General features: G+C 40.0%; 1 protein-coding gene across 1 annotated transcript in view; it reads right to left on the bottom strand.

Annotated features, from left to right (window-relative positions):
* The window catches only part of dnah5 (dynein, axonemal, heavy chain 5), a 125,059-nt gene that overhangs the window by 85,795 nt on the left and 21,551 nt on the right, over positions 1-17,713 (bottom strand). Inside the window, exons 20-39 of the mRNA XM_030072103.1 lie at positions 17,417-17,594; positions 16,586-16,828; positions 15,990-16,186; positions 14,557-14,650; positions 12,934-13,061; positions 12,499-12,575; positions 12,186-12,310; positions 11,134-11,369; positions 10,561-10,779; positions 10,105-10,167; positions 9,619-9,857; positions 8,431-8,578; positions 8,209-8,301; positions 7,046-7,245; positions 5,437-5,590; positions 4,959-5,122; positions 3,994-4,150; positions 3,503-3,715; positions 2,437-2,661; positions 825-997 (exon numbers count right to left, since the gene is read on the bottom strand). Coding sequence (XP_029927963.1) covers positions 825-997; positions 2,437-2,661; positions 3,503-3,715; positions 3,994-4,150; positions 4,959-5,122; positions 5,437-5,590; positions 7,046-7,245; positions 8,209-8,301; positions 8,431-8,578; positions 9,619-9,857; positions 10,105-10,167; positions 10,561-10,779; positions 11,134-11,369; positions 12,186-12,310; positions 12,499-12,575; positions 12,934-13,061; positions 14,557-14,650; positions 15,990-16,186; positions 16,586-16,828; positions 17,417-17,594 — 3,326 coding nt within the window. The remainder of the gene's footprint in view (positions 1-824; positions 998-2,436; positions 2,662-3,502; positions 3,716-3,993; positions 4,151-4,958; positions 5,123-5,436; positions 5,591-7,045; positions 7,246-8,208; positions 8,302-8,430; positions 8,579-9,618; positions 9,858-10,104; positions 10,168-10,560; positions 10,780-11,133; positions 11,370-12,185; positions 12,311-12,498; positions 12,576-12,933; positions 13,062-14,556; positions 14,651-15,989; positions 16,187-16,585; positions 16,829-17,416; positions 17,595-17,713) is intronic.

Below are 17,713 nucleotides of genomic sequence, written 5' to 3'. Positions count from 1 at the left end.
CTCATTCTGCCACTGCACTATCACTACTCCACATTCGAACACATCAGTCAGCAATATCTGAAGCTGTTTCAAGAGCTACCTTGTTGCTGTTGTCTGGAGCACAAAAACACAGAACAACGCTCAACAATTACTCGAAATATTATCAAAATTGCAGAATGGCCAGGTGCCATATCAAAATCACAGAAACTGCGATGGTATGATAAAGGTAAAATGCAGAGAGCGAACCCACTGTAATGTGCAAAAAGGCATTGCAGGCTTAGAATATGCACCTTAGATTTGAAAAAAACACACTAAAAAATACATGCAAACCACTTGCAATGAAACAAGTTTTGAGTAAACATCTGACTTTTGCTCCGAATCATTTACGTAGATGACATTTTGCTTTTATTTTTGCTTTTTTTTTCCAGGAGAATCCTGTTTTTCTACTTTTTTGTATGCTGTTTGTGGATGATGTGATTCTTACTGTGGTCTTTACCAAGATAATGGTGTTTTTTTGTTTGTGTGTGTTTGTGTGTGTGTGCGTGTAAATGAAAATGATGATGAAAAAAAATGTCCAATAAAATCCTCAATCATAGAACAAACACAATATGTCAGAATAATCATAATATGATTTTTGTTGCTGTTTATCCATATGGTTCAGCTGTAATGACTTGTGTCCAGTGATGTGTCAAATTATAGTTTCATGTGTGTGAGCTCCTCTTCCTGTCATGATGACTAGCTGGGGAGCACAGCTAAAGGAAATGCCCTGCTATTTTAACTCTTTGAGCGTGTATATGTGCACATGCATGGAATGTGAGTGTGTCTCGTCATGTATAGATGTCTACCTGTCAGTCAGTGGTGTAATAACAAGCCTGTCAGTGCAGCCCAGGAACTCATTCTGGTAGACAAAACCCACGTCTGTGATGTTGATGATCATCTTGTCCGAGTCCTCACTGAAGTAGAAACGGCACTGCTTCAGCCACTCAAAGTCACTGGGGCTTTTGACATGTAGCCGGCACTGCAGGGAGAGAATGAAAAAGGGTGGGAAACAGAAATAGAAAATAGGCAAGAGAGAAGAAAGAGTTGAAAGAAGGCATAGAGGGATACAAGACAGATTTGTGGTGAGGGATGCATGCAGGAGGAGAGAAAGAAGGTTAACAGGCCAGGTTGTGGAGTGGTGGGGGTCATGAGAGGAAGGATGGGGGCATCAGGTGATGGGGAGGTAACATTAACAAGGAAAGAAGGGAGAGGGGGATGATGGGAAGGGAGGATGAAAGAAGGCAGGTGAAAGGCCATGAGGTGAAAGTGAGGCATTGCAAAGAAAGAGGATAGACAAAAAAACAAGCAGAAGAAGGTGGAATATGAAGAAGAAAAAAACAGGATGGGATGGAAATTTAAAAATGGAGATGAAAGGAAGGAGAGAAAATGGGAGACAGGACAAACAACAGGAGGTATTGAAGAAGGTATGAAGAGGTATGAAGGAGGAGCAGTGAGGTGAAGTGGACAGCAAACAAGGGGGTGAAAAAAGAACAGGACAAGAGCAGAAAAGACAGGATATGTGAAAAAGATTGGCAAAGGAAGAGATGAAGGAAGAAGAATAAATGAATATAAGGAATAAATCAGTGTCAGAACGGTAGAGGCAAAGTTCGAGGGAATCAAATAATACTGACAAAAAGCACCTTCACAATAAGGTCCTCTGCACCTTTGAGACCAGGGAGGCAATTTACTGTGCCTGGAGGGAAGACTTCAAAGACGGCCTTTTCTCTAGGTATCAGTGTCACTCGGATGCCATTAAAACAAAGCTTAGAGTGCTATTGTAAAACAGAACTGACTCTATGCAGATGAGGGGAGCTGTGCTCACCAACTCACCATCTCCATCCTTAAGTAGATTTAACAGCTGACCGTTTGTCAATGTGTAAAAGCTGTGAATCCCTCTGAGGTGCCACAATGACAAATGTTATTTCCCTTTGTGAAACAGCATTTGATTTTGTGATTGGAGATTCGAATTGGGTCTAAACCTGAGCAGAACCTTACCTACCAACACCTGCCAACCACATTATCACATAGATGGCAGGTGTTGAATATGAACCCTCTTTTCAGGGTGATTTCACTTCAAAACTGTAAAAAAGCTAGCCTTGTGTAGACAACACAGCATGCATCTTCTAATGCGGTTCAGTGCTGCTTAACCAGGTGCTTCAAGAGATCTGTTGTGCTGTTTGTCATCGCAGTGGAAAGACTTTATACACAGAATGTAGCAATGTTCTTGTTATCATTTCACTCAATCAAATGAAAGAGAAAGAAAATCCTTTAATCTAAGCGTGCTCAGCATGTGCCATTGTCAACTAATAAAAATCTGTGTAAGGGAAGTGGGACATAGTTTTTGGATAATTCAGCTTGTCTGACAGGAGGTGACACCAAAGCAGCAACAACAAAGTAGCATTTTATTATTCTACTCACCAGGTCATCAAATATGTCCCTCTGATGGACATGGATAGTGATGAGGGTCTCATACTTGGTCCTTTCCACAGCCCCCAGGTCCCTTGTTGTCATGTCAATCAGTGTGTTGAGCAGATCCAGGAAGAGCTGGTTGGTCTTGGCCATGATGCGACGGTCATAGCGAGCGTTGGTCAGAGCTTCCTCAGCGTCTCTCGTCCAAATCATCTGGACACCCAACAAGCCCACCTGGGAGCAAGTATGGAGATATTTGGGTATTACAAAACGTTATGACATTTCTGAGTTTGAAATTGTGGTGATAGTTTTACTGGAGTAGATTTAGCCTGGTCATGGTGTTGAAAATCAAACAATAAAAAACTTCTTTATGTCTTGTTGGACACTAAACCAGCAATGCATTCTCATCCCCAGGGTGTCAAATACTGACGCTTTGTCACATCTGATTCGGACACCAAAGGGGACACACCAGTCTTTCTCATTTCTTAAGTCATGTGGTTAGGTTTACATACGGTTAGGTTTAGGCATAATAATGGCACCAACATGGAAGCTGGACATGGTCTCAATCACACACGACACAGTCTTGCTCCAAAAGCAAGATGTGAATCAAACTCGCTTCAAGGTCCTGTGGCTTTTACACCAACTATCCACCTGCTGCCTCCCTAGCCAGACTTTCTCCTTCTTTATACTACGTCACCACTGCCTGCATCTAACACTGACCCAAAAGGGTGCCTTAATGGGTGCATTTTGAGTCTGTATCAGATGCAGAAGGACATGACAAAGTGAGTCAGTATTTGATGTCCTTGGAATGGAAACGGGCTGAAACAAGGGCCTTGAGTTTGGAATAAAAAATGATCTTGGAATGTAAATTGACAATCCAAGAAATCAGATATCTGATGATGTTGATTTATTCAATATGATTCTGTGGACAGCATACCAATTTTCAAATATACCTGCACAAGACAACCTAGGGGCGACAAGTACAGCAATAGCTTCAGGAACAGAACATTCTATATCACAAGTTTTGAAAGTTTTCAAGAGAATAATTATCAAAATCTGACTGTGGCTGACCAACCTGAGCGGGGAAGGAGTCGAGGAAGTCAATGAGTTGGAAGCCGGAGTCTTGGATAGCGAGGGCAGCCTGGCGGATCACCAGGTGCAGAGACCTCTGTGATTCCTTCAGCAGGGCGTTGAGCCACACCTCCACATTTCCCTCTGCTGTAACGGGACGCTCCAGCTGCACAGTCTCCCCCTCCCGTGATGATATCGCCAAGATGCGGTCGTACATCTGAGAAAGGTGACATGGTTTATTGATTAAAATTATTATTCTACACTATATTTCATACATATTGGAGAGATTTTCATTATCATCATACATAACGGATTAGTTAATGAAATTCTATGTTATATTTTATTTTGTTCTAACTCTATTTTTCCAGCATGTTGTGTGTCCCATCAAAGATGTTTTTGTTGGACTTGGAGTGTCAGTTGCGTGATGTTGATCTGTCAGACGTTGAATGAATAAGACAAACAAGTACACACTGAGCAGAACCATGAAGAATGCACCTTGTCATGGAAGCGGACACACTTAATGTTGTCGAAGACATTGAGCAGGTGGGCCTGGATGGTGTGGGAGTCGGAGGCCTGGCCCAGGATCTCCAGCAGGGCAGGGTCAGACACAAAGAAGAAACGAGGGAACAGCAGGCGCTTCTTCTCCAGGTAGCTGTTTGATAGCACAATAAACACAATGTTATCCACTACAGTGAATTATCCTATAATTATATAATATATATTATATAAGTTCCAACGTTTTTACTCTTCCTGCTCACTGTAGGTGAGGTGTAGTTTTGTGCTGATGAACAAAAAAGTTCATGAGCATCAAGTCATTCTTTTGCTACAGTTGAAATGTTCCTCCAAGAAATACATTTTTATGAAATTTTCCAACTGCTCTGTGCACAGCAGCACGTACCTTCCAAGGTGCTGATGTATGCAAGAATAATGCATAGATTAAGTCCAAGAAATTAATTGCAGACTAAGAGGTTTGTTAATTGATTTCCCCACAAATGTATTAACTTATCTATGTAGATTTATGATTAAATCCACCTACAAGCCTCCTAGTGTGCAATAAATTCCATACTTTGCCTATGAAAATATTGTCATGTTTATGTACGTTTTTGTGAACTTGACAATATAAAAAAGTGACAGTATAAGATCCAAAAGGTAGGGGAAAATATCCTCTTTACCTCTGAAGCAAACTGTGTTTAGAGATAAATTTCACAAAAAAAAAAAAAAAAAAAAATACGTTTTTGTACACACTATATTTATGTTGCACTAAATTCAGGTGTATTCAGGTGTATGTATTTCAGATTTTCTTTTTCATATATCCCCTTTTCCTACCTCCATCCTTCATTACTTGCTGATGTACTTTGCACAGGAACATCCGCTCATATAATCTTACTTCATTTATGTATCGCATGATTTCTCTTGGCTAGAGTGAGGGCAGTTTGGATATTGCAGGACTTCCACCTCACCCTGTAAGTGACTTCTGGCAGATCTCCAGCTGTTCGAGGAGGTGAGGAAGCAGCTGTCCCATGGTCTCGTCTCCAACACACGACTGTACCACGTTGGGCATCTCATGGGCTCGCGTCATGATTTTCACCCATGACTTGTCGATGTTAGAGAAGCGCTTCGCTTCCTGAGGAAGGTTTGTTTGTTAATCACTCATAAATTCATGGCTGTTTATGCCACTTGCTTTTGCCAAAAGTCAAGCTGCCGTAACTGTTCATGGGTGTGTTTACTATATGATCAATAGTTTGCCTTAGACAAAAGCTCATGAACCATTTTCTATAAATGAACAGCAAAAATACAGTAAGTGAAAATGGATCATATCATTACAAAAAAAGGTGGAAACGTGTGGTTTTATATTTTGATTGCAAAATATTTTTCTATTTTGGGATGCTATGCATATAATTCCAATTTCCCCCCAAAGAGTATTGTATTGTAGCGTACCTTCGGGAGCTGTTTAGCGATATCTCCCCCAACAAACACAGCCTCCAGGTAGATCCAGAGGTTCTGGACCGTCATCCAGTTCTCTATGATATCAGTTGTGTTGGACAGATTCTGCACCCACTTCTGTATCTGAGCCTTAAATGGGGTGTTGTACCTGTGGAAGGAGGTACATCAACATATATCCTTACAGTATGACATACACATGACTATAATGTTTTATAAGGTTGTATCAAATAACAATTACCATATTTGCGAGTGTCTCAAAGTATGAGCTTTACCCAATTTAACAGCCATTATCTGACCGAAATGACAGCTTGTATGACTGCTGTGCACAAGGTATTTCACTCCATCCTTCCTCAGTCTGCCTCAGAAAACCCCCAAGAGTCCAATCCAGTCTGAGAGATGCTCATTGCCTAATCTACTCTGGTGTGCAGTTAAACTGACCACATGTGCATTAGCAAGTCTGTCAGAGTGGTGGTACTTAACAACAGTAATCAGCTTTATTTGACCATCTTAGTCACAGGGACATGAGAGGAAAAACTCAGAGATGAGTGATCCAGCAATTTTAGTTTAATCAATGTAATATGGATAGTTTCATCAAATAAACTGCATTTGCAACAGTAAAATAATACTGTCACTGATTCTGTAATTTAACCTATTATTTGATTTATAAGAAAGCTAAGAAAAAAAAAAAAGTTTTCCATGTTTGTGAAAAGATGCTATATTGTCAGTATTTTTGTAATTCTGAATGTGCTCAAGTCAATACTGCCAGTTACACCCATTAATTCTGGAATATTTGCAATGATTTTTTAAAATCATGGTAAAGCTGTTTTGGCTTGTTCATCCTCCCCTAAGATGTCTGCAGAGGCTCAAACGCTCACTGGTTCCCTGTGTGATGAAACTGCTGAAGAAGAGCCATAATAGATTTATGTGTGCCTGCTTAGTATACACATGGATGGTCCAGTATATGTATGTTCTGCTGTAGTTTAGGTAAGCCTTGTTTGTGCTTGGTATTCTCTCTTGCATTGCTTCATTGTTTCTGTGATGGAGGAATTTACAACAATGGACAAATACAGTGTTGCTACTACTATTACCATGAGAACAGCTTTCCTGTTTCACCAAAACAATGCATATCGTCCAGTCTGAAATATTGAGCCTCAAACATCCTACAAAATTACAACCACCAATTAGCATAAACATCAGTTATCATTTTTGACATAACTGTGAATGTAGAGACAAATAGTAGAAAGTACAAAGAGTAATTTAAGTCCTCTATGCAACTTTACAAAGACTTAACCTAAAGGAGGACACTGGAACACACAGAACAATACTGCTTGATATCAAGACTGAGCTGTCAACTCGTAATACTCTGTCATTTCATTATGCTTCCCTCTTGATGGTGCAGTGCTCTTGTTGCTCAGTGGAGACACTACAAATAAGGCCTCTTTGGGAATGGAAAGCTACTTCAAAAGACAAAAAACACCATCCATGGGGACAAAACACAGCCTAGGGATGGACACCATCAACAAAATTAGTTTGGATGGTGCTCTGACACATTTCAATCTCACGGTCCTTATTACAACCCTGATAGTGTCCATTATTTACACACCTGTTGCTCATCAGAGACCCCAACATCATCAGGCTGTCCTCCATGCTGGTAATGATTTCTGATGTGCTGTCTCCTCTCAGGAGAAGCTCTCCACGGGTCTTGAAGTTGGCAAATGTAAAAGTCTTGTTGTCCCATTCAGCAATCACCTGCTTCAGTTTCTGCTCAATGTCCCGCTCTTTCACCGCACTAATGCAGATGTCCTGAAGAAGAAAGAGCCAAAAGTTGTCAGAACAACAATGGTACTGATGGCAGTAGCATCAAACAGCTGCATCAATGCCATTTAAAAATAAAATTTAAAACAAACAAAAACAAAATTATTAAATCCTCATCCTTATCATCTTCATCATACCCATCCTTTTTACCACACACTCAGATAACACTGTAAATATAGATACAAATACAGAAATGCAGTGACTAATGAATGAAGATGCAATAGGGCCATAATGGAGGAAATTAAGATTAACTCAATCAATTAAGAAAAAGCTTCACCTATCTTTATCAATATAGTCACCATCAGCACCAGTATCAGCATTTTTTTTTTATTTACTTCATGACCATTATAATCACTGCAACATTAAATCAGACCAGCATTCAGTGATTTGCAGAACTCTATAAACACGTCTGCTAGATTTAAATGACAGAGTAAAACCCCACCACCTCACTATAAACATGTCCATGGCTGATTTAAAGATACGCATGGAAATGCCTGCTAGAGTCCAACCACACATTTATCTTGTGCAAAAACCTAAACATCTTATTGGAGGATTAGTACTTCATTGTGAAAGTGACATAAAGGCATATTGCATAACCCTCTCCTATAAAGTCACACATTTTATGATCTATGATCAATTTTAGAGTGGACACTGGATGGCATTTGTAGATCACTGGTCATGATTACTGAAAGAAGTCTTTATATTACAATATTTGGGGCAAGGTACAACAGACCTCTCTCTATCCTCAAAAATATTTGATCAAGGTTTACCAGGTATAAATCGGCATTTCAGTATTCAATAATGTCTTGACCAGTGGGGCTTCCACAACTTCCACTTGTTTAAAAGGTGTCAATTCCATTTTCACTTATTATTCAATTAAAAAAAAAAAAACACGAGGTTCTATATAAGTTCAAACATCTTTTATATTGTTGTAAATCTTATTATTCTTACCTCAATTTCTTCTTTACACTTGAGCAGAGGAGCCTCCATAATGTTGCGTAGCTTGAATGTATCCGTCTCCACCTCGAAGCTATGCCCCGTCACCTGGTCACATAACACAGCAAATACATGTCATACAGAACAAGACCAGACCTTACAGAGGAAATGAATAACTGTTTTGTGTTTTGTGTTTTGTTTTGTTTTTTTTACTGAATGTGCATGTGGTATCATCACCTCAGTAATCCTCTTCCAGTGGCGGGTCATCATGGCCTTATTGGTCATGAGCTCCAGCAGGGGGCAGCACTCACTGAAATCGTCAATGGTTTTCTTCAGATCCAGGAAGGCCTGCCACTCTTTCAGGGCACGTGGCAGTTTACGACACCTGGAAGTGAAAAGATTTTCAATAGTCAATGAGCAGTTTCCTCTACATTCAGTGAGCCAATGCACCTAGCATAAAAAATACTTATCATATTTTATAATAACGTGTATAATATGTATAAAAATAGTGCACCAAGCCAATCAGCTGAGAGCAGACCTGGTTCAAATGAGTACTTCTTAATTTAACAGACAACAGGGATTTTGCCTGGCTTCTTCACTTCTGTTTCTGTATGACTGCTAAGAGGGCACAAGACCACTGCACACATCGCCCACACACATTGGAGCGAGGATAAGATAAAGGTGGAGACAGTTTCAAAAGTAGACTTTTCTTCAGGACAGAATGCCTTTGCCTCCTATTCTCCAAGCCTGTTTTTCCACCCATTTCCCTGCGAGACAAGCACAATGTGCAGTCCCTTTTAGGGGACAGAGTGCACAGGTAAAGAGGATGAGGATGGTGAAATTGAAATTCTTTGGACCATTCATGCAACTCTATGTAACACACTGCAGTATAACTCCAGGGGAAGACCTCCACATAAAGACATAAAGAGAAATGATGTGGGAGCAGATGGTAAAAATCATTTCCCATTTGGAAATTTTGTTGCTATTCGTCCTTTATTGCTTGTCTACTTTTCTTTATATAAAAGATGGCAAGTTTGACTTTATATGAAACTGCAACCAGCCTTAATTGCTGCTTTGGAGTAATGTGAAAAATTTCAGCTCAGTTCATGGCACATGAACTTTCCCAACATATCTTACCACCCATTTGAGTTCCAATTTAGCTCATTTCAGCTGAGCTCAGCTCATGCCAGGCTCAGACTACAAGATTTTAGCCATGATTTTCCAATCGCAGACAAACTTTTGAGATCAGGGACAAAAAACCCACATCAGAGACAAACTGGGGGATTGGGGATTTCTGAAGTTTTGTAATCTGAGCCTGGCATTGGGTCATCTTAGATCAGGTTGAAAAAGCTAGTCTGCTTAGTTTACTTTAAAGAAATATGTGGACAAAATGAAGATGCATGTGTAAATGCACCATCATCTTACCTGGTCTGGAAGTCCAGTAGCTCATTATTGATTCTCTCGATGTGGATGTCAGCCCAGAGGATGTCGTAGTAACCGTTGACTGTTTCAATGACGTTGTTGTACAGGCCATACAGCTTCTGCAACAGTGTCAACTGCTTCCTAATTTCCAGCAGCTGAGGATGCTGGGTAACAGGAAGTCCAAACAGCTCCTCTCCACCAGTGTAGGTGATGTACTTCCTGAAAAGGTTGTCAAATCGATTCTGGAAAGGAGATTGGTAAGAGCACATATGGGATCATATTGATTATCTCATATCAAAATTAAAATTAGCTCCTAAATCAACCATTTTTTTCAGATTAATTGTTTCATTGATACTCCTGAGATGCTTACTGTAGAATGCAATAAAATGTGGGTCAAAAAACTCCATACCCATCTAACTAAATCACACACTTACCAGCAGATTAAATAATTTACATAATTATTTCTTTCTGAGAGAATGAGTAAAATACCTGGAACATGATGAGTCTGTCACTGGCATCCTGAGGAGCTAGTCCCACCACCATGGGGCCATCCTAGAGCAGAGAGGAGAAAGTAGGCCATGTCAGCAGTTACCATTTACAGTCTTAATCAAGCCGTGTTAATTAGGCACTGCAATTACAATAAATAGCTGGGAGGGAAATTAGCACAATAGTGGTGGTTCAGAGAGTTGTCTGAGTGCGCGCACACACACACACGAGGTGACATATCACAGTTTTGTTACAATGGCACCATAGTTACTGTCATGGATCACTCTCTTTCTCCACGAGTACCTGGACAACTGGTGCCACGGATCACAATACAGTTTCATTAACTTGCCACAATGGCTCACAATGGCTACCATCATGGATCACTATCTTGCTATGCTGCAACAATATCAATGATCTATCTAAGCTGTAAACTCTTGTTTTCTTTTTTGGCCCCTCCACCTTCTCATAGTCATGGTAGAAGTGGTGGCAGTCCTCCAGGAAGATCTCGACATTGCTGATCAGCTCTCCTCTGAAGTTGGGCTGCAGGGCCACCAGCTCATTCTGCACCTCTGTGGCCCTGGACAGCAGCTTCTCCCAGGTGTAACGCAGTGTATCCACCTTCTCAGCCTCTTCTTTCGCCACTGACAGCTCAAATTTATGGAGCATAGCATATGACTCCTGAGGGCAGGTAAAAGACAGAGGAGGTTTTTGAAGGCAGCGGATGTTAAAGCTTCCACCTGCCATCTAAGGCAATGGCAGCTACTATAAAGACAAAGCAGAAATATTGGATAGTACACCCTTGTACTGGTCATTAACCAAACTGATACGTAAACAGGGTACTTTATGAATTTCTGTAAGCAGCTGAAAAACTTCTATAAACACTTTTGAAATGCTTAATGTGCATCTACATGACTAAAACCCCCAAGCATATACGCACCACACTACTGGAAACCACCCATGTGCTTGAATCCCCCTCATAAATAACAAAATTCTTTCATATATTGTAGGAATACATTTAATATTTTGTTGTACCTCTATTGGCCCAACTTGAAAATCAATAGATATCTGATGCTCTCTGATGTCTTTGAGTGCTGCCATAGCAATGCGAATGTCATCCAGGTCTTTGATCTGCCGATTCAGCTTCTTTCCTGCTTCATCTACAAAAGCAAAGATCTGCTCCATCTCTAAACGATACTTTTTATTACAGTACAGGCCGTAGTCCAGAATCCAGCTCTTGATTTCAGCAGTGAGTGACATCTTCAGGTCGGCTGGTTAAAAAAAAAAAAACAGACATGAACATGCAGAAGTTGGTGGATTACTTTTATATTTTCACTTTTCAAACAGCATTCAACAAAAGCAAAAGCTATTATCAGTGGTATACTTAAAGAAACAAAGGGATGTGTGTGCCAAAACTGCTAGTTTTATGTTTATAAGATGTGCTGTTAAAGTGTAGGTCATGGTCAAAGAATTTGTGCTGAATTGTCAAACTGAAGACATAATTTATATAAGTATGTATGTATTTGTAGATCACTAAGATATCAGCTCAACAGCAGGCTTTTGGATTTCCTTAGTCTGTCCATTTCAATTTTTACTATAAGCCCCTGCTATTCTGCTTTTTAAATGTCTTTTAACTGAATGAAAGCAGTGACAGTGTTAGCTCACAGTACTTGGCTGAAAAACCAGAAAACTACATTTACAAAGAGCAAAAGCCACTAAATTGAAGAAGTCAAGCTCAGCATTGATCTCTGGGCCCAGATTAAAGACACATCAGTGACTAACATTATAGCATTGGGAGTTATAATATCTGTTAGTTAATCTGTGGAGCAGTGAGCACATCTTCCAAACAGAGCCAGCTCTTAACAGTGGCAGTATTCTGGCAAAGCATTAATCTCCAACTTCAGATTCAATTTATCCTGGAATACTCTGTAGAATCTTACATATATATATCTAGCAGAAGAAAAAAAAAAAGCTTGGGTTTCAGGGCAAAATAACTACATTTCAGCTTTAAGTCCAGGGATGGGGAAGTTTACAAACCCCTGCTGTGGGGATCAATATTCCACGAGAGTTTAACATCTTAATCTCACCTGTAAACAGAGCCAGAGCTCCTACTATGATGTACTCTGGTTCAGCATTTATTTCCAGCTCCAGGTCGCGGTAGTAAAGGATCTGAGACTCAAACTCTGACAGCAAGGGACTCCCCTGGCTGAACCTGGAGTAAACAAACCAAAAAAGCATCAATGATGTATGACTTCACCATGTAATTCTACATAATCTGCACTGCATTCATTGGCAGAAACCTGCTGTGCTGCATATATTGCAAGTAAAACTCTCAGGTCTCAGTGGTGACTCTCACTTGAGGTAGTAAATCAAATCAGTGTGGAGTTAATCACTCCTTACCTCTGAATAGTGTCTTCACGGTCCTTTCTCCATATGTGATGGTAGCAGCTAAAGCGCTCTAGTGCAGTCATTACCTCCTGAGCAACAATAAAATAACACAGGAAATAGATATTAAAGAGGTTCATTTAGATTTAGCATGACATGACAAGGTAATTCCTTTTTATGTGGTAAAGGGAATTAATATACATTCCCACCATGTGTGTATTGTAGAAAATAAAGTATATACCCTTCTATTTGAATTCACATATTTAGATTGGGCATGAGCAAATGTGTAACTGTTTAAACAGATAGGCGAGGATGAATTAAAACAAACCCAAAACAAGTATATTAAGATTTTAATCTATTTGGAAAATTGTTGCATGGCCAGCATATTATATTTTCCTTACACTGTGCAAAGCTGTCCAACTGAAGTCATGTAAGTTCTGCTCTAAGTACCTTTTTGGTGGAGGTGATGGAGGTGCTTAGAACAGAAATAAGCTTGGCGATCTCCTTGTTCTCCGACACACTTTTGTAGTAGTTTCTGGCTTGAAAGGGAATGGCCTGGATCACAGATGCTGAAATGTCTGAGGTGCTGCCATCTGGAAGGAGTAGAGTATGGAGGAAAGGTTGGAGAGGGGCAAGCTGTGGCAGACTGGAAGCCTTCCATTGCAGCTAATTACCCAACAATGCAGAACAGCTCAGAGAGCTGTAGGGTTTAGAGTAGGGCTGGGTAATATCACAATGTTATATCAATATTGTGAAGATGATTTTCCTGGTTTTAAAGGCTACATTACAATAAAGAAATGCAGTTTTCAAATATCAAACTGTTCTAGTTGTTCTGATATTTGTCTCTTGCTGCTTGGTAATCCAAATTACTGATTATTGTTTATCAAAATAGCACCAGTAGTTATGCCTATAACATCGACTGTGAGGTACTGGGTCAAAAATAACATAATATTTGATTCTGTCCATCGACCAGCCCTATTTTGGATATTGTATTGTGTCTATAAAGCTAGGTTTCTGTCAGCTCCAGCTGAAACCATCATATAAGCCGCACACTTAAATGCCTTGTGCATGGCTGATAAAATGGTATATAGATCATCATAAATAAGGCAGGCTTCTTAAAATCTTGGGTTGGACAAGATGGACATTTCTGTTTGATTCCACTTTTAAAAATATGTCATTGGGCAGAAGTGAAGCAATAGGGCAGGCAGGGACTTTTAAGGCTATAAACCCCAGAAACAATCTCCCTCCAATTTCCATCTGTATCCTCAACAACTGTACATGGATAGCAAAATGCCTCACCAAATTTCCCTCTCATCTCTGTACACACACATACACATGGGGGAGAAAGAGAGAGATAGCCTGAGGAAATGATTTTCCGCACATAAAATCACGCTTCATCTTCTTTGAACCCTCTTCATACACTGCCGAAATTGGTAGGGGCTTTGAATAATATGCCAAACACTGATGTCACATAAAAGCCTTACAAGTCTGACTGTGGGGCCTCCATTGAATTGAACATTTGAATTGCACTGTTTTCATGATCCTAAGGTCTAAAAACCCTGTTCATAGCCTAATAAAATTATAGCAATCAGTTGGAAAAAGATGTTTTTTTTTTCTTACTTCTTAAAATTTGACTTTCTAGAGACAAGAGGTTACTATCTGACCTCTGAATCATGACCATGAGTTTCTATCCATATAGCATGTGTTGGATTGGCTCCATGCTAGCCAGGCTGCATTGTGACTGCTTCAAGGACTATCTGCCTAAATTTTATGGGTTGGATTTCAGGGAAATATTAAAATATCTGATGTTTAAATGTCTATTTCCAAAGCGACTGACAGCACATTCATCAGTCGCTCTGTCTGCTCCTAGCCAGATGCAGCTTTGCTCTGCTGAGCTGTGAAATGAAGAGATCTGATTACCCCTAGACTGGATGATGATCACTGCTCTAGTCTGCTGGGTAGAAAGCAAGGCAACTAAAGAGAGAACTACTTGCTTTACTCTGAAGTCAAAACACACAGGTGCATAGATAGGTAGGTAGTTCGACAGATAAGAGGTCTCATGCCCTCTCGTACCAGCCAGGCTCCTGTATGTTGTGTTGCCATCCTCTGATTCACTTTCACTGCTGTCCTGTTTCAGGGCTGCCAAACGTCTTTCACTCATCTTCCTCTACAAGGGAAAAAACACATAAAAGGAAAAAAATGGTTCCTAAGATGTTTTCAGGTGGACTAAATGGCATCTTTGTACAGCCTTCACGACTGGAAAAAACAGTAAATGGAACACCCTCACTACTACTTTATGACCCGTCTGTTGTTTCACAGAGTATTCAGAGTTCTTCTATTGTTCTACTGTACAGTGTATATAAAAAGAAAAAAAAAAAGACGGTAAGGAGGTGAAGAGCATCATGAAAGCCACCGCAAAAATGCATATTTGTCTCTGCATATTTTCACTGCTTTTATCATCAATTGTATTTTCTATGCATTCATGCCTAATGCTTGTTTATGTTTGTGTTTTTAAATATTGCCTGCCCAGGAACTATAGATACAAATTCTGGCATATTTTCACAAGTGCTGTTCATATACACTGTCCCTCTAAAATAAACTAATAAACTAAACTAAACTAGAAACACAAATCCTTAAAGATAACCTACTGTAGCTGAACCAATTACAAATGGCTCTAAGAATGGCTCAACATAAAAAAGTCTTTTGAGATTCTGTTTACACTTTCAGGTACTTTTAAGTGCCTTTCTTTCAAAGAATGTTATTTGCAAACAATGAAAAGTCCTGAAGGAGCAGTTTACCCTGTTCTTTGATCCACATACATTCCAATTATTCAATCACTTTCCTCCGAAAGGACAAAAGGTAAAGTATTTTTTATCCGCAGGAAATATCCCACTAAAGGCTTCTGCTCTCAGAAATCCTGGCAGATATTACACAATCTTCTTTGGAAGCTTTTTATCCCGGCAAAATTTTCAGTCCCGAGAAAAGAAATTACAGCTATATCCGTATTCTTCCTTTTTCTCAATTCCAATGCCTGAGAAGTTAAAATTATTGAGTTTTTCTAGGGCATCTTTGTAGGACAGCAACAACAAACCTCAGTCAGTTATAGATAGGATAAGTTTTCCTACAGGTTCTTTGTAAGCCAGTCTAAAAAACTCCATTAACTGCTCCAAGCCACAGTCAGCAACCTGAATAATAACTTCTCTTAATATAATGCATTTCCTCCACACCTCAACATTACAAGACACTGTTATGGTATCCTTTCTGAGGGATACTTCTAGTAAATATGATTTATAGTCTTATGGTGGTCACAGGACACATCTTAAAGATTATTTTCTTGCTTCTCCCCATGGTTTAGTCTCTTGTGGAGACCGGCCACAGGACAAAATATTCATACAGTGATGGGACTCATAACCTTCTCAGTCCCTTTGCCTACAGTACATTTATTACTGCTCATTACCCACTACTGTCAAGTTAATGGTTTCCCTCATTAGATAAAGAGAACCCACCTTAGAGATCCTTTCTTTGCTCCACTGGCCAACTCCCTTGCTGACACTGACCACACACTCCACAGCTCGGTTCAGAGCCTGTTGGACCTCCTCCAGGGCTGGAACCATGGTGATGTTCGGGATGGACAGCGTCACACTGACTCTGAAGATGGGCTGCTGACCACTGCTCATCCCTCGACTAGGAGAGTCATTCTCACCTACAGGAGGGAAAAAAATGCTATGTGATACAATATGATGTAATTGAAGGATGGATATTTTAAAAGCTCACTAGACCTCGATAATTCAGAACAAGCTGGAACAAAAATCAATCTCACAAGTCAAAATTTAGAACAGTTGATGGAGGTGGATGAGGAGTAGGAGTAGGTGGTTGAGGAGTATATGGTCAAATCTTCCTGTCAGAATAAAATACAGCCTGGAGAAATTTTTAAAATCAAGTATTGTTATATGATACTGGCACAGAAAATTGACTACTGCTTGTAATTAAAGATAATTTTCTGCTACAAAAGGAGCAAAATATAACTTTATTTCATTGTTCAACAACATTTACATTGCTTTCAAGCAGCTCTTAATGTGCCGGCTAGTTGGACAAGCCATACCCAGGAAATGCATTAGCGAGGAGGTGTGGATGCGCTTGCGTAGCATCTCCAGGGTGTTGCGCGTCAGTCTAAGCAAGGCTTCCACGTTGCGGTGGTTGAAGTGGGAAAGCAGCTCCTGGGCTTCCTCCTCCATCACCTCCATCAGGTCCCTCTTCTTCTTCCTCCTCATCAGGGGAGAAGAGGGGCCAACACTGGCTGGAGGGACCAAGGTATTTCTGGAGAATAGACGACCTTCAGATCGGCCTTCATCTTCACCTGGGGGAGTGAAACATTTGCAATGAAGATGTAATGCTTCAGATGAATTTGACTGGTATTTAACAACAATAATAAGAATAATTATTATGTTCTCAGAGCTTTCATCACTTATAGTCTTGTGTAGGGAATTCCTGTCAATTTTCTTATTTGTGTGATAGTTTGTATTTAAAAAAAAAAAAAAAAAACAGCAACAGAGGCCACGAATTCTCTGTTGTTATAAAACAACAGAGAATGAGAGGCTGGACCCAAACTATTAAGATGAAGACTGATGAGATGAACATTTGTTTGTCCTGACAGTCATGAGGGATTTCATAAGTGAACAGCTACAAGCCCCTAAAATAGAAAATAAAAAAAAAAATATTGGGCTACTAAATTCCATTTTTATTCTTTAGTATTGCTTTTTTTCCTGGTGCATTGCAGTCTATGGAGTTAAAACTGTTTTTAGTAGGCCTGCATCTGTGTCATACTGTCTCGTAATCTTGAACTCATCTCTGTGATCCAGCTGCCATACACCTTTTTCTATTCTAAACTATTCCATCTTACTCTATTTGACCCTTAAAGGAAGAGTTAGTTTACCATCGCTGTCAGTGTGCTCCATGGTCTTGCTCTCAGTTCGACTTTCTGCCACAATCCTCTCCTCTTCCTCTTTCTGGCTGTGGTCAAACTCAAGCAGCATGTTGATCAGCTCATTGGCGGCTTCTTCCACTAATGAGCTCTTAGTGTGGAGGCTCTGAGCTCCTTTGATACACAGGTCCTTTAAAAACAGTACGCAAACAGTATATAAACATATATGCAGCTCAAGGGGTACAGCAATGCAGCATAGCTCTAACCTCAAGGGTCCAATTCTCTCCAATGTGGAAAAAAATGTTTTGT

Source organism: Myripristis murdjan, chromosome 16 (genome assembly GCF_902150065.1).
Source record: "Myripristis murdjan chromosome 16, fMyrMur1.1, whole genome shotgun sequence".
NCBI lineage: Eukaryota > Metazoa > Chordata > Actinopteri > Holocentriformes > Holocentridae > Myripristis > Myripristis murdjan.
The sequence above is the reverse complement of the archived record's forward strand: the minus strand, read 5'-3'. Positions and strand labels throughout refer to the sequence as shown.